The 15,329-nt window shown below is 41.0% G+C and overlaps 1 protein-coding gene across 1 annotated transcript in view; it reads right to left on the reverse strand.

The window, feature by feature from the left end:
* DDX10 (DEAD-box helicase 10) overlaps positions 1 to 15,329 on the reverse strand; it is a gene marked incomplete at its 5' end in the record, with an annotated part of 178,735 nt that overhangs the window by 61,723 nt on the left and 101,683 nt on the right. The window contains 2 exons of the mRNA XM_080364108.1: positions 8,937 to 9,098; positions 11,241 to 11,354. Coding sequence (XP_080220234.1) covers positions 8,937 to 9,098; positions 11,241 to 11,354 — 276 coding nt within the window. The remainder of the gene's footprint in view (positions 1 to 8,936; positions 9,099 to 11,240; positions 11,355 to 15,329) is intronic.

The following is a 15,329-nucleotide window of genomic DNA, read 5'->3' on the forward strand; positions in this document are numbered from 1 at the left end:
AAGCAGAGGAAAAAGGCCTGTGAAAATGCACTTTGTCTGCTGTGGCTGCTTTTGGTTTTGAAGGGATGATACAATTTAAGATCAGGAATTCATAATCCAGACAGGTCACAGACTCTTGCGCTGCCTTAAGGCAGCTGTTCCTAAGGTGACACCCGGCTCCCGCGCACCGGGTCTGAGAGAAGCAGACACCCCTGGATCCCTGCGCCTGCAGAGCCAGGAACCGGCAGCACCCCCGGCCTCAGCAGCCAGGGGGCAGCTCCCCCAGAACCTGCTGCGACAGGCAGGGGTCAGCATGCCAGCAGCCGTGGCACTGCAGGACAGGCAGGGGTCAGCATGTGGGACAGCTATGGCACTGCAGGACAGGCAGAGGTCAGCATGCCAGCAGCCGTGACACTGCAGGAAAGGCAGAGGTCAGCATGTGGGACAGCTATGGCATTGCAGGACAGGCAGGGGTCAGTATGTGGGAGAGCTATGGCACTGCAGGACAGGCAGAGGTCAGCATGTGGGAGAGTTATGGCACTGCAGGAAAGGCAGGGGTCAGCATGCCAGCAGCTGTCGCACTGCAGGAAAGGCAGGGGTCAGCATGCCAGCAGCTGTGGCACTGCAGGAAAGGCAGAGGTCAGCATGCCAGCAGCTGTGGCACTGCAGGACAGGCAGAGGTCAGCATGTGGGAGAGCTATGGCATTGCAGGACCGGCAGGGGTCAGCATGCCAGCAGCTATGGCACTGCAGGACGGGCAGGGGTCAGCATGTGGGACAGCTATGGCACTGCAGGACAGGCAGAGGTCAGCATGCCAGCAGCTATGGCACTGCAGGACGGGCAGGGGTCAGCATGTGGGACAGCTATGGCACTGCAGGACAGGCAGAGGTCAGCATGCCAGCAGCTGTGGCACTGCAGGAAAGGCAGGGGTCAGCATGTGGGACAGCTATGGCACTGCAGGACGGGCAGAGGTCAGCATGCCAGCAGCTGTGGCACTGCAGGACAGGCAGAGGTCAGCATGCCAGCAGTTGTGGCACTGCAGGATGGGCAGCCCGGCGCTGGAAGCTCCTCACAGCACTATGGCTGTGACTCCACTGCAGCTCGAGTTAAGCCTCCACGCACAGCTGCGCTTTCCTGGCATTTATCCGATTACGGTGTACACAAACAACCTACTCGCAGTTATTTTTCTTTTTTTTCACATCAAGAAGATGAGGCCAAGAACTCTTGATTTTGCTAGAAAAGCTCTCAGACAACATCCAAGGGTGCTTCAAGCTTTAAGTGTAGCCCATCCAGCTGTTGAAGCGCAAGAAAAACAAACGATGAGCAAGGCCTTGCCTCCGCCATCAGCACAGCGAGAGCAGAGCAATGCTACAGCGAGTGACAAGGGATGGGATGCCTGTCAACTCACCTGTCAGTGTCCATTCCCCTTATCTTAATAGCTCTGCACTTGGAACACAACAGTGGCATTGCCTGCACACAACAGCTTTTATGAAAGGGCTCAGGTAGGCTTTCCAACAAAGCAATACTCTCTTGATTTATTTTACACATCTCTCCATCTCTAATACTTTTCTTCTTTGCCGTTCAGCTAAACGCTCCTCTCAGCAGCAACCTTTTTCTCATTATATTTTGCTTCTATGCTGGCACACTCTTTACGTAAGAGAATGTTATCGTCTTCGCCCAGCACCACATTAAACCAGCTATACAATTACACTGAAATCTGGCAAATTTCACCTCAAATGAAGGACTATTGAAGTGCTTTACTTAAAGAGCATAAAACTGCACTGTGATTTTTTTCCCCTTCATATTCTTTCTGTTGAAATATGATGCTATCTCTCTCCAGAATTAATGTACTGATTGATTTCAAACTACAAATACTATTTTTCATGAGTACATTTTTCTTCCAGCATATTGAATGGTCTGTGCTGTATAGTATCTATTTTTCTTTTTATTAACTGCATATTTTTTTTTTTCTTTAATCACAAGTAAAAATTTGATAAAATAAAGAAAACCCTGCGGGAGTCTTTTCTGTTTCTTAAACTGGTTCTACATGGTATTTAATGATCTATTACAGCTCTAAACCAAACATGCTTAAATCATAACTACTCTGTCATCAACAGAAATCATGTGCAGGATGGGGAGAGGGGCAGAGCCCAGAGCTCTGGCCAGAGGGGCTGCTAAAGGAAGGGACAAGGCGTGGGGCGCTCCCCACCGGAGCCTTCCCATGGGGTGCACAGCCATGGCATAGAGTGAGAATTGGGCAGGGGGCAGGAGAGGGACAAAGGCTACAGCATCACCACAGGAAATAAACCTCGAGGAATGTGGTGTGGCAAGAGACACACAGAGGAAAAACAATCTACTACAAGTACGGGCTGACAACTGGTTTGGTCATACCATTCTCCTACTACTTAGAATTACCAGCATTCCTGCTTTTAAAAATAAACTCACAGTTTATTACAACCTTTGGCCAACTGCAGGGTGCAAAGGAAGAGAATTCTTCCCTGATAACTAAATTTAGGTCTCTTTTCTCAAATTCCTACATCAAGTGCATCTTTCATTGGATCAACTCAATTCATGCAGATTCCAAGTCATCATGAGGTGACCATAGTTTTCCAAGTACTCTCTCCAAGCATGCTGTATATCTGTATGGTACCCTCTTTCCTTAAATGCACCTAGAAATCATCATGGTTTTTAAATATCACCTCTAATCTCAGCACTGAGGCTGTTAAATCATCACTAGTATTGTAACTCCATTATTCTTCCTTAGAGGAAGCATCCCTTCCAAATTCTTAAGAACTGTGTGTGAATTAATATAAAATTAACAAAGTCAGTCTCTGTCCTACTCTCCCCCACATATACTGATGCAAAAATTATTAGAAAACACTCATTTTGAACTCTACGCTTCAGTCTACCTGGATGGTCTCTCTAGGGATACCTTGACTGTAATAACGTGGTTTGTAAGGATACCCTGTTGACAGTGAGACAAAGACAAGGAGAAAAAGTAATAAACTGAACACCAAATAGGCTAATCCTGAAGAGCAGTAAGGCAAACAGTAACATGAGACCTGAACCCCTAAGTCATTGATAGCTGAACACTGAAGGAACCATACAAGCCAACTTTGAGAAGGTTCACCCAAAACTTCATAACTGGTAAGAACAAGATAAAAAAGGTTATCTGTCGGTCTCATGTGCAAGAGCAAACTTGTAACAGAATATATGCAAGGCACTGTGAGACTCTGTGGAAAGTCCAGTACCTGGAAAAACCCAAGGTCAAGGCCAGTGACTGTGTAAGAGCCTGGTGGTATGGGTATGGATACTGGACATATTTAGGGCCCATTAACAAATGCATTTAGGAAAGAGGAAACAAACCAGAGATACTCTGTTTCAATACAGTTTCTAAAATAGCTCTGTCTTTTTCTACTGAATTAAGAACAGCAGGAGCAAAATTAAGAGACCACGTAACTCCAAACTTCAGGTGGTACAAATCAGCACCATTTCAGTAGCACAAGGGCCACATAACATCTCCAGTTTCCTTCCAGCAACAGCAGTATGACTAGAAGATTCTGCAAGGAGTGTCAAAAACACAAAATATATATGGCATTTAAAATACAGACTTGTGGTACAATGCTTACAGTGCAATATCTTCTGAAAGATGCCCCCGTGACCTGGAGTCTAACTCTTGTCCTACCACAACAACTGTGGCTGTTCAGCGTCTTCCAGGCAGGCATAGAACCGCCACATCTCGCAGGACCGGGCCCCTGAACGCAGGCTCAGCTTGTTTGCTACTAATACCGCCCAAACAGAATAAAATAAAATGAAAAATACTTCTAGCCATTTTCTCGTGTTGATCATCCCAAGTTCACAGCATCTCTTACTTGCAGGAAAATAATGTATGAAATAAGGCTCCTATTCACTTTCCCTTCAGCACCATTGGGTATTTTTCTGAGCTTGGGCTAGTATGCAGAAAGAGAGGTTATTAAGAAGTGAAATGAATCCCTCACTGCCACTATTTTCCTCCTAACAACAGTGCATTTTCAGTTGAAAACTTGAAAAATGGAGTGCGAAAACATGTTCTGAATACTTTATTCACTCTTCCCTTTACTGTTTTTTTATAACATTTTACACATATCAAAAGAGCTCAAATCTATACCTCTCATTGGGCTGCCATTAAATATCCATTAATGCAGAATTCTTTTCATACCATCTTGATCAGTGTTACTGCCCTTTCCCTTGTGCTCAACTGCTAAAATTTACTTTGCTTCCAAAACTTCAATAAGCGTTAATTACATCACAATTATACCCCAGATTTTATTTATTTTTATCCATTTTCAATTTTCCTCCATTTGCATGGGAAAGAGAGGATAACAAAATGTGAGACTCATGAAGGAAACCTAATTATAGTGTAGATGCTTTGCAGGTTTCCACAAGCCTTAAGGCAACTGCAACACATATCTCATCTAATCCAAGCATCTCATGAATGCATCAAAACATTTTTCTGATCATCCTGAAAACTGCACTCATTCAATTAAATGACATTCAAAATGGATTTAAAGCAATGGCCTGTGGATACTTTCTGAATAGTTTTGCTCTTCATCAGAAATAGTTTCGCAAGAAAAGTTCATATTAAGCTTACAGGCCATATTCACCTAAAACCCCCATATTTTGTGCAAGTTTTGATTGTAAGAAATGCATTTTTTTCCCCAAGGATCTTTAATATTCAAGATTATATTGAAGAAACCATAAGAGGTATTCTCCGTGGAAGACAACCTATAAAATTACAAGCTTTATAAAATCACTGCTTTTTCTAGAACCACTGACGATCTAAATCAAAATCTGAACCTATGCGCAAGATATAAAAACCTGGATGAAGTAACATACGCTTTCATGGCCTTCTATCAATTATTTTGTTATTCTAAGTCACCACTTAGAAGGCAATATAGACACTTCAGGTATTAGCATATATTCAGCTTCAGAGGACTTTTGGACTACTTAAGTACCTACCATGTAGCAGACTGATACATTTAGTTTATACAGAACAAAAATGCATTTGTCTCTAGCAGTCTTCTAATCTACCTATATAATAACTTTAATAAATTTATCATGTTTCAAAAATGGCTATAAAGAAAAAAAAATAAAAACTGCCAAACATACAAACCAGGAAACTACACCAAGCATCAGCTGCACTAAGAAGAAAAGAAATTAAGAGGAGGAAATATGAATCATTCAAAACTTGCTGAAAGTGAAGGAACAGAAGAAGGTTAAATTGATGAAAGCACTAAGCAAAGATCTTGAACAAACCTGAAGCAAAAGTGGAGAGGAAAAACTTAACCACTTTTTTTTTTTTTTCAAAAAGCTGGGAGATTTGTAGGAGAATTCGGAAACCAACCTGGAAAACCAAGAACTGGAGAGTTGTCACATCTGCTGTTAGAAAGGATGTCAAATGGACAAAGATCTACAGCAGCCTGCTTGCAGGAAGGAAATGCAAACAAAGATGGGAAAGAAATAATTAGTGTTATTGCAGAAAGAAAAGGTCAGACGACAGAGTTCGTGCTCTGCCATGATGTATTTTGACAGTGAAGTATGGAGGACTGTAAAAGAAGCAATGACAGTGACCAGCGATGGATTTCAGACTTTGTATGAAAGGGACTGCTGAATGCCAGTGAGGGGATGTGTAAGATGGGATGAGAGTACGTGATTTTCAAAAGCTGCTCTTTCAATGACACAAGAAGGGGCACTAAGACATCTGCACTGAGGCAAAATCTGAAGGCATTAAAATAAGGTAAGAAAGTCTCGTCTTTTCGCTGCTTTCATATCCTTTGTTGGCAGCACATTTGAATCTCTTTTACATAGGTTACAAGAAAACTGATACTTCTCATAATTTATATGTATAACACATACATATATATAGAAGATGCAGCCAGTTCTGCTCATTTTGCCCACCTCACTTTGGAAAAGAGGCATTCTCTTTTCACAGTATTACCACAGCTGAAATATTTCATCATTTGTTCTACTCAGCATTATAATAATTATAATTATAAAGACCAACTGAAGAAGTATTTAATCATTGAAGTCTGATGTCAAACATGCAGCTTTGTCACTCAAAGTATATGAATGTGCTAGGGAATAGCAGATTGACTGGAAAAAGTCATAAATCTGTATTTCCTTCCTTACCTATTAAACTACATCCTTGAAATCTGATATTGCTTTCCGTAAAATTGACTATAATTTCACCTATAGCACAGAAAACATTATTTATTTACAGCTACCTTCAAATGCAACACTTGGCTAATGAAAAGGTGAGTTTTTTGTAGATGTCAAATGACTGTAACAGGACTACTGGAGTAGACTTTGGAATTAAATGTGTGGAGTATGCAATTAAATAGTCTTAGGGAGCAATTAAATAGTCTGGACATCCATAAATCCATGGGTCCAGATGGGATGCATCCGCGGGTGCTGAGGGAGCTGGCTGAAGTCATTGCTGGACCGCTCTCATTCATCTCTGCCAAGTCTTGGGAAACGGGAGAGGTGCCCGAGGATTGGAGGAAAGCAAATGTCACTCCAGTCTTCAAAAAGGGCAGGAGGGAGGACCCAGGTAATTATAGACTGGTCAGCCTCACCTCTGTCCCTGGGAAAGTAACGGAACAGCTTATCCTTGGTGCCATCTCAAGGATAAGAGGGTTATTAGGGGCAGTCAGCATGGCTTTACCAAGGGTAAGTCATGCTTGACCAACCTCATAGCCTTTTATGAGAATCTAACAAGGTGGATGGATGATGGCAGAGCCGTGGATGTGGTCTACCTTGACTTCAGTAAAGCCTTTGACACAGTCTCCCACAGCATCCTCACAGCTAAGTTGAGGAGGTGTGGTCTTGACAATAGAGTAGTGAGGTGGGTTGCAAACTGGCTTAAGGAGAGAAGCCAGAGAGTGGTAGTCAATGGTGCGGAGTCTAGTTGGAGGCCAGTATCTAGTGGAGTGCCTCAGGGGTCAGTACTGGGGCCAGTATTATTCAATATATTCATTAACGATTTAGACGAGGGAATAGAGTGTACTATGAGCAAGTTTGCTGATGACACTAAGCTGAGAGGAGTGGCTGACACGCCAGAAGGCTGTGCTGCCATCCAGAGACCTGGACAAACTGGAGAGTTGGGGGGGGAATAACCTGATGAAATTTAACAAGCGAAAGTGAAGAGTCCTGCATCTGGGCAGGAACAACCTCAGGTTCCAGTATAGGTTGGGAAATTACATATTAGAGAGCAGTGTAGGGGAAAGGGACCTGGGAGTCCTGGTGGACAACAGGATGACCATGAGCCAGCACTGTGCCCTTGTGGCCAGGAAGGTCAATGGCATCCTGGGGTGTATTACAAGAGGGGTGGTTAGTAGATCGAGAGAGGTCCTCCTTCCCCTCTACTCCACCCTGGTGAGACCACATCTGGAATATTGTGTCCAGTTCTGGGCCCCTCAGTTCAAGAAGGACAGGGAACTGCTGGAAAGGGTCCAGCGTAGGACAATAAAGATGATTAAGGGAGTGGAGCACCTCCCTTATGAGGAAAGGCTGAGGGAGCTGGGTCTCTTTAGTTTGGAGAAGAGGAGACTGAGGGGTGACCTTATTAATGTTTATAAATATATAAAGGGTGAGTGCCACGAAGATGGAGCCAGGCTCTTCTCATTGGCAAACAATCATAGGACAAGGGGTAATGGGATCAAACTGGAACACAAGAGGCTCCACTTAAATTTGAGAAAAAACTTCTTCTCAGTGAGGGTGACAGACACTGGAACAGGCTGCCCAGGGGGGTTGTGGAGTCTCCTTCTCTGGAGACATTCAAAACCCGCCTGGACATGTTCCTGTGTGACCTCACCTAGGCGTTCCTGCTGCAGCAGGGGGATTGGACTAGATGATCTTTTGAGGTCCCTTCCAATCCCAAACATACTGTGACACTGTGACTTTAGCTGGAACACTTCTGTGTCCAAATATAACCTGAAGATTTCACAAAACCCCTCCAAACTATTTTATTCAAATACAAACCTTAAGAGACACTAGAACATGTAGCACGAATCACTAGCAATCAAAATTCAAACTGGATAAAGCCAGCACTTGCAGAGCAGGGTAATAAAACACTTTTTAATGCTTTTGAAATTAGAAGCTTTGAGCATAAAACAGGCCTTTAATAACACATACTCCTGGGATCTCGCATTTATCTGTTACACGGAGAAATCCAAACCCTTTTCAAGATGACTAACAGAATGATCCCTGAACAAAATGATATCCAACTGTGTTCCACGTGACTTGTACATGACAAGGTCAGAAAACTGTGCTTTGGTCCACGACAAATAATAGAGAACCAGTTTGCAAAATCATGGTCTGCAATTTAAAGGTTTTTAAATGCCTAAGAAAAGCCAGATTGCAGACACTGAAGTTTTCAAATTACAGCCAAAATTATTTGGCACGATTTAAATAATTCATGAAATAAATTCTGATAGCTCTAATAAGACCGATACAAAAAGTCAGTACTTTCGCCTACCTGCAATGTGATATTGAACACTGAGTAAGCAGTAGTCTGAAGACATTTCAGAGACACTCTTTCACTTTCCCTTTGCACTAAACATCTTCAACATTTGTTAGAGCACATATACCAAACAGCACTCTCTTCTGTGAAAAAAACCCTTCCACTCAACACTGTTTTAAAAAAAAGTGCTCCCACTAAACTCTTACCAGATTTTAAAGCTGTAATTAAAACTCCACCATTACCAACAACTGGTATTGATTGCATAAGGCCTTGTGTTATCCAGCTACTTATGTCAGAACAGCCTTCTTCTCTGCACTGCAGTCCTGAGAAAACTGATGAATTTAAATGAACTTGTACTGCACTTTTTTCACAATATATTTAAGCATTTTTCCTCACTGAATAATCCATATCAGTTTCTATTTCTGCACTTCAGTAAATGAGGTAGAAATCAACTTACCCTATGCTTTTCCTTTACTTTCTTCCTGTATGCTTCTTTGTCAAATTTGTCTTCTTCCCGCAGTATCTCTTTTGCTTTATCTAAGTTGATACCACTGGCATCATCTTCCTCATCTGCTCTCGCCAAACTGGATTTTTGCACAGGTGGCCACTGCTGTACCAACTGAATTACACGTCAACAAGAAAAACAATGGTTAGAATCATTTTTCCACAAAGTGTTGGATGCCCTAAATATTCCAATACATTATTTTTCTAGACTAAATAAAAAGGAAAGAAACAAACAAACCTTTTGCATAATACAAACTTGGAAAACTTATTTAATACCATATTCAGTCAAGAACGAGTATTTGAAAATAATGTCTCCATTATACCATATTACTGTTTAATGGATTCACTTCAACTTCTTCTCCTTGTTTTCTCTCTTTGCCTAATGGAACAAATAATTTATAATCCTGCTAGTCATTTTGGGAGAAAAATTATATTTGCTTTCAACAAATGACTCTCCAAAATATATGCAACAGAACAAAATACTAGTAAATCTAAACAGTATGTTTTCATATAAACAATCAATATCCCAGCATATTAACTGAGAGAAAAAGGAGATAAGCCTTCATTACACAGCACATGAAAAACCATGACTGCAGATTCATGTTTTAGGGAAAGCAAGAAGAACAGATATGGAGGGTTTCATTGGTTATTATAGGAAAACTCGATTGGAATTGTTTGATGATTCAAGTTTGCCTTGTGGATGACATGCTGAAGCTTCCCTTAGGTATCTGAAACTCTTAAGACAAAGACTACATATTCACCACAAAATACCCCCGCATATCTTATAGCTTACACCTCATGGTATAAGAAGACATCATCTGAGTGTAGTCTTTGCAAAATCATTCTTGCTTATGGATTGCTAGAGTAGTAAATCTAAAAAAGAAACTATATAGCAGAAAATATATCATTGAGATACAAATGCAAAGCCAAACACCTTTAGGACTCCCTAATGCACACAGGTTGTTATTCACATGGATACTGATAAACCAAAGCTACCTTTTCCACTTCCATTTGTAAAATGCAGTTTGTGTATTTGTATTTTCTAGAAAGACAGATTTCTTAAAGGAGCCTTATTTTACCAAAGAAAAGCATGTGGATTGGAGCAGTAGAACTGTAAAGCACAGTTTTACACAGCTCAGAAGAAGAGCGGGAACAACACCCATAGATGAAAACTATTTGCTTCATTAAACAAGTCACCACTTCTCCACTGTGCTACTTTTCTAACTGTGATCTTTGTGCTATTTTTTTCCTCCACCTTCACTCCTTTTCACTTCATTGCATAGATACGTAAAGCATTTGCATATAAAATTTAAAATGACACAGCAGCTTTTGAATATCTAAAAATATCTGAAGATATTATTTCCAGTCAATGGGGCAACCTCTGAAACCTTTTAAATTTTGTCTAATGTCAGCAACTATATGGCTATACTCCCTTCATCTGCAATATCAAGTGCTTTTCAGTTTAAGCCTTACTGAAATTAATCTAGAGTAAAAAACAATCAAACAAACAAAGCAGTATCTACTTTTTTTTCTTAATTTTGGAAATGGAAAAACAACATATACAGCATGTGAAGCTGTGAAATCAAATGTTAGAAAAGTTTATGAAGCATGGAGACTTGCAGTGAGGTTATTGCCACAATGAAACCCTAGAGTGACTGGCATCCCCAATAGTTCCTTTCAGTATAAAATCAAAACATTTTCCAGGGGCTATCAAAAGATTCAGTTAAATTACTGACAAATTTCAGTGCACTGCTACATCAGCACCAGTAGGCGAAAATCTGGTGTCTCCTTAGCCTTCCTAACAACACTTTTAATCTAGAAATAGTGAATGCTGGAAAGAAAACCAGGGACTTCTTACAATTCCAGTACATTAACTCAAGATTCAGAGGAGCTTTAGCAAATACCTACAGAAAAAGTGTTTTACATTTCTGTAAGACACAAACAGACTCTCGATTCCACCTGAAATTGAAGACAATAGGCAAAAAAGAGGTACAGTTCTGTACAGCCAGTAACAGCTCTCATACAAGTATCTCTCACATACAAAGGTGACAAGAGGTCAGTGCTCAGCATTCCTCTTTTTCCCAGTGGAATTGAATTCTAAATGGAAGCTGAACAGTTTTGCAAAACTTAAACCACTTATGGAAACCACACACTTTTGAAAACTGTATCTTTTTATACAGATACTCAGTATTTTTGTCTTTAAAGAAACTACAAATGCACTTCTCACTAAAATACGGTTATTTTGAATTGATCTTACCTCTCCATCTTCAGTAAAAACTATTTTTGTGTTGACTTTAAATTTCTTCTTCAAGATTTTTTTGGCTTCTTGGGTTTTAGTTGTTTTTTTCTTCATCTTTGATTTTGATGCATTCTGTATAAAAGAAAATGAGATTTCTTAGGGGCTTTTTTCTAGCCACAGAGTATATGCGTTTAACTTTCTTAAAAGCAATTAGATGTATCAAAATGTAATTCCTAATACACGAGTCATTTCCAGCAAAAATTAGCTAAGAAACCTTATCATAAAAGTGTTTTAAGTGGGTCATATCATTAGGATCTCATTTACTTCGATAACAATTCAGCCTAATTCAAATCCTGTCAGCAGCAGGACACCGGAATCATTCAAACATCACTAACCTTTCTGGGACAAGGACACCAGATTCACCAGCGTACACTGTTAGCAAGCCTCATCACACATGAAATCCAGTATAACTGACTGAAGCCATTAGCTAGTACTGATCGGTACCACTTCCATCTCACTTGTCATCACACTGTCCCCAGGCACCACCGCACACTAGTTTGATTTATTTCTGTGTCAATGAAGGACACAAGCGGCCATGCAAGAACCTTCCTATTTCGTAACTCGTGTCCCTTCCAGTCACATCAGGGTGCAGAACATCAGTGCCAGGAGGTGTTTACCCAACTTAGCATTAAATAACATTTAGAATCACAAAAATTATTAGCACCATAGGAAAAAAGTTGTAGCGAAACAAAGTGGTGAAGACACCACAAAAACTAATAAAAGAGCCTGCAGAAACTGTTCAATCCAGACATTAACACCATTTCCAACAGCTTGGGGTTGTTCTTTCCTGGATACAACTGAGAAAGCAACATAGACCAGAAAATGCCAGTATTATCAGCAAAACAGCATCCCCGTATAAAACATACCAATACCAAAGTTACATGTATTTTTTGTGTGAGTCATCTTGCTGTTAGAATAGGTTAGGAGGTCACTTCTATTTTTGACAGATTGAGGATTTATCCATAGCATTTTTGCAGTTTGGAGGTAGTTTGCAACTCTGGAAAGAGCACTTTCATTACTTCTGTAAAATGCGGTGGAAAATAAATCATGACATCCCCAGATGGCCTGCATAGGTTTCACAGAGACACCCATCTGGTGGCAACATCACAGAACTGAAGAACATGGGGATACCCACCCTCCAGCTCTTCTTCTGAGAGCTTTGCCTTTCAAGAACAAAGGCCGAATGTGTTTGGGTATCTAAAGGGACACAATACACACAGAGGACATTTTAAGCAATAATTGCCACTGCAGAAAGTATTTTATAGCAAAAGATATTCCACAGGAATATGTGGAGACTCCATAGGAGAAGAGCCAGTGGCAACCCCTAGTTCCCTGTGTTTTCAAGCCATTCTGCTTATTCATTTCCCATACTCATCTTCTGTACTAGAAGATACTTGACAATTTATAAGCAGCAGGCTGGCATTTAACCCACATTCTCCATGGCTTCATCTCTTTTCTTCACAATGGGCTCACCACACCAGCAGACACCAGCAGCTGCTGGAGCCTGCCAGAAGATCTCCTCCATCTGCCAACCTCAACTGCTGCATGGGATACAGAAGCGATGACTCCCCTCTAACTGCTCAGTAAGGAGCTGAGATCTGGGGTCACAGGCTCTGCAGGAAGGAGCCTGACCCATCAGACAGGAGCGAATGGAGGGGTTCTGCTGACAACCAGCCCTTGCCCCTAATGCCAGAGCCAGCCGCAGCACAGCAGCTCCCCACAGACCGGCTCACTCCAAAAATACTGCACATCAAAGCCTGCCCAACCAACATCTACCTCAGCAAAGGCATCTCTGGAGCTGAATTATACCACCAAATAAGTCGTTTATCAGAACAAAGTGGGCACGCGTGACCTGGGCACAGGCTCTCACGTTGCTGTGAGATATCACAGGGTTCTGCATTGAACTCCGGTTGGTAACAGGAGTCCAAGCAGCAGCGGGTGCACACGATGAGAAGAGGCTCCCGCTGCCCATCAGTGCGGACTCTGCACCCTCTGCCCAATAAAAACTGGTCCTCAGGTCTCATTTCTTCTTCTATGAAGGTGTGAGAATAGTTAAACTGATCAGACCAGATCAGAGTGATAACCAGCCCCTTTCAAATGGTATATAACGGTTACGCATTAGACAAGTCACATAAGTTTATAAAAATTTCATAAAACATAGGCTCAGCTGCAGGGTTGAAGGATTTTCCATTGTTACTAATCAAAAGCCCAAATTTCTTCTTCCTTTTGCACATGCACATGCCAGATGGCTTGCTGGATTATTTAATGAGTTAGAATAAAAGCCAGCTCTCAGAAGCACAACAAATTCAAACATTTTTATATATGATCAGAAACAATAAAGCTAATAGGCAAGTTCTTTTCTTTTTTTCTCAAGAAGGAGCAAGCTCTTGTTTTCCAGCTTCAAAGGTATGATATTCTTAGCTGAATCTATGACAAAGGTTTTCTAAATTAAGATACTTACAAAGTTTAAGACATAAGATTTACTATTTTTCAATTATTTTTTTCTGAAAAGACGGCATCAGAAACACAAATGACAGTAAATTTTGCTATTCTATTATGGAATAATTTTTCTTCTTAATACAATTTTTAAAGTGAATAGTTTAGACTGAGTATGCAATCCACAGCAACTCAAGATCAAAGCACTTACAGTCTCTTACTGTAACCAAGACAAATACTTTTGCTTTGACCTTTGGATCGTTACAAATCATCAAATGTAAAGCTTATTTGTTTCTAACTACATTTTCCTTCTTAATTTCAACTCAACAAGCCTGTGAAAGCAAGCACAGTATATCCAGTACAGAAGCTGTCTGAAGATAGGACTACATATGGTGGGGTAAAACATGAGTAGAAAAAAAAAGTTGTAATCAGTTCTCCGGTCATATTAGCTATAACACGCACTACTGCTTTCCTAGGGCTTTTGTGGGATTTTTTTTCTCCTCCCTGCTTATACCTTACAAATCCTAGGAAGAATGGTGCTGTAGCTGGAAATACTTTTCAGTCTCTCCTAGTATTATTACATTACTTCATCCAGAATTCAACAGCAACTGTCTCTGAAAAACAAAAATTGATGTGGTACTCAATTGCACACACTTGTTTTGTATTTCATCAAGAAAATGCCCACAATAGGAGCAAGTATCTATCACATTTTGATTATCACCAAGCACATCAACCCCCCTGCCAAGCTATGGAATTCAGACTCGTAAGTAATTCCCCACAGAAGATGACACAGCCTTGCCAGACTGAAGCTACCAAACCTTAGACAATGAGAAGGGCCGTCCTCCTCTCCATGCCACAGAGAGTGCACAGACATAGCTTCCATTTGCAGGCACTACAAAACCTTAAGGAGACTGTGTGTCTTCCAACCACTCACCTAAAGCAGCCTAACCATAAAGCATTATCTCTCAACCCCACAAACTTCCCAAACTCACACTACGAGGTTTTGATTACCTACAACTGAGCTAACGTTAGAGGTGAGAGAAATTTTCACTCCTCCTGGCAAATATCTAACCAGATAAGCAGCAGTGAGATTCAAACTTCACACCTTACACATAATTATAAATCTTAAGAAGGAAAACACCAAGAGATGCAAAATAACAAGACTTTGAAGTCCAGTCCATATTATTTCAAGCACCTACAAGACACTAAACACCACAAAGCTTCCTCTTCGTAATGCAGTTTGATTCAACCAGCAATTCGTCCTCCCATTGAGTAAAGTGACCAGAGATGTCCTAGGATGCAGCATGACCACAAGGAGATGTAGAGATGCTGCTTTCCTTCATGACCTGTGGTAGCCAGGTGGCCTCTATTTTAATTTCCAGCCCACTTCTCTGCAATGACAGCTATTTCAGTCCTCCCTATTTCTGCTCGTGACCCACAGGCTGTTTTGTGATGCTGTGAACACAACAAGCCAAAGCACAAAGTCCTTCAAACCACGTCTTCGCTTCCACAACACAAGCACCTCCACCTTTCCTAGGAAAACAAGCTTCTTTTGTTAACATCTGATGGGTATTTTAATGTAATACAAACAAAGCTAATTTTGCTTTAGTG

The sequence above is a fragment of the Nesoenas mayeri genome (genome assembly GCF_963082525.1).
Source record: "Nesoenas mayeri genome assembly, chromosome: 1".
In the NCBI taxonomy this organism is placed as follows: Eukaryota; Metazoa; Chordata; class Aves; order Columbiformes; family Columbidae; genus Nesoenas; species Nesoenas mayeri.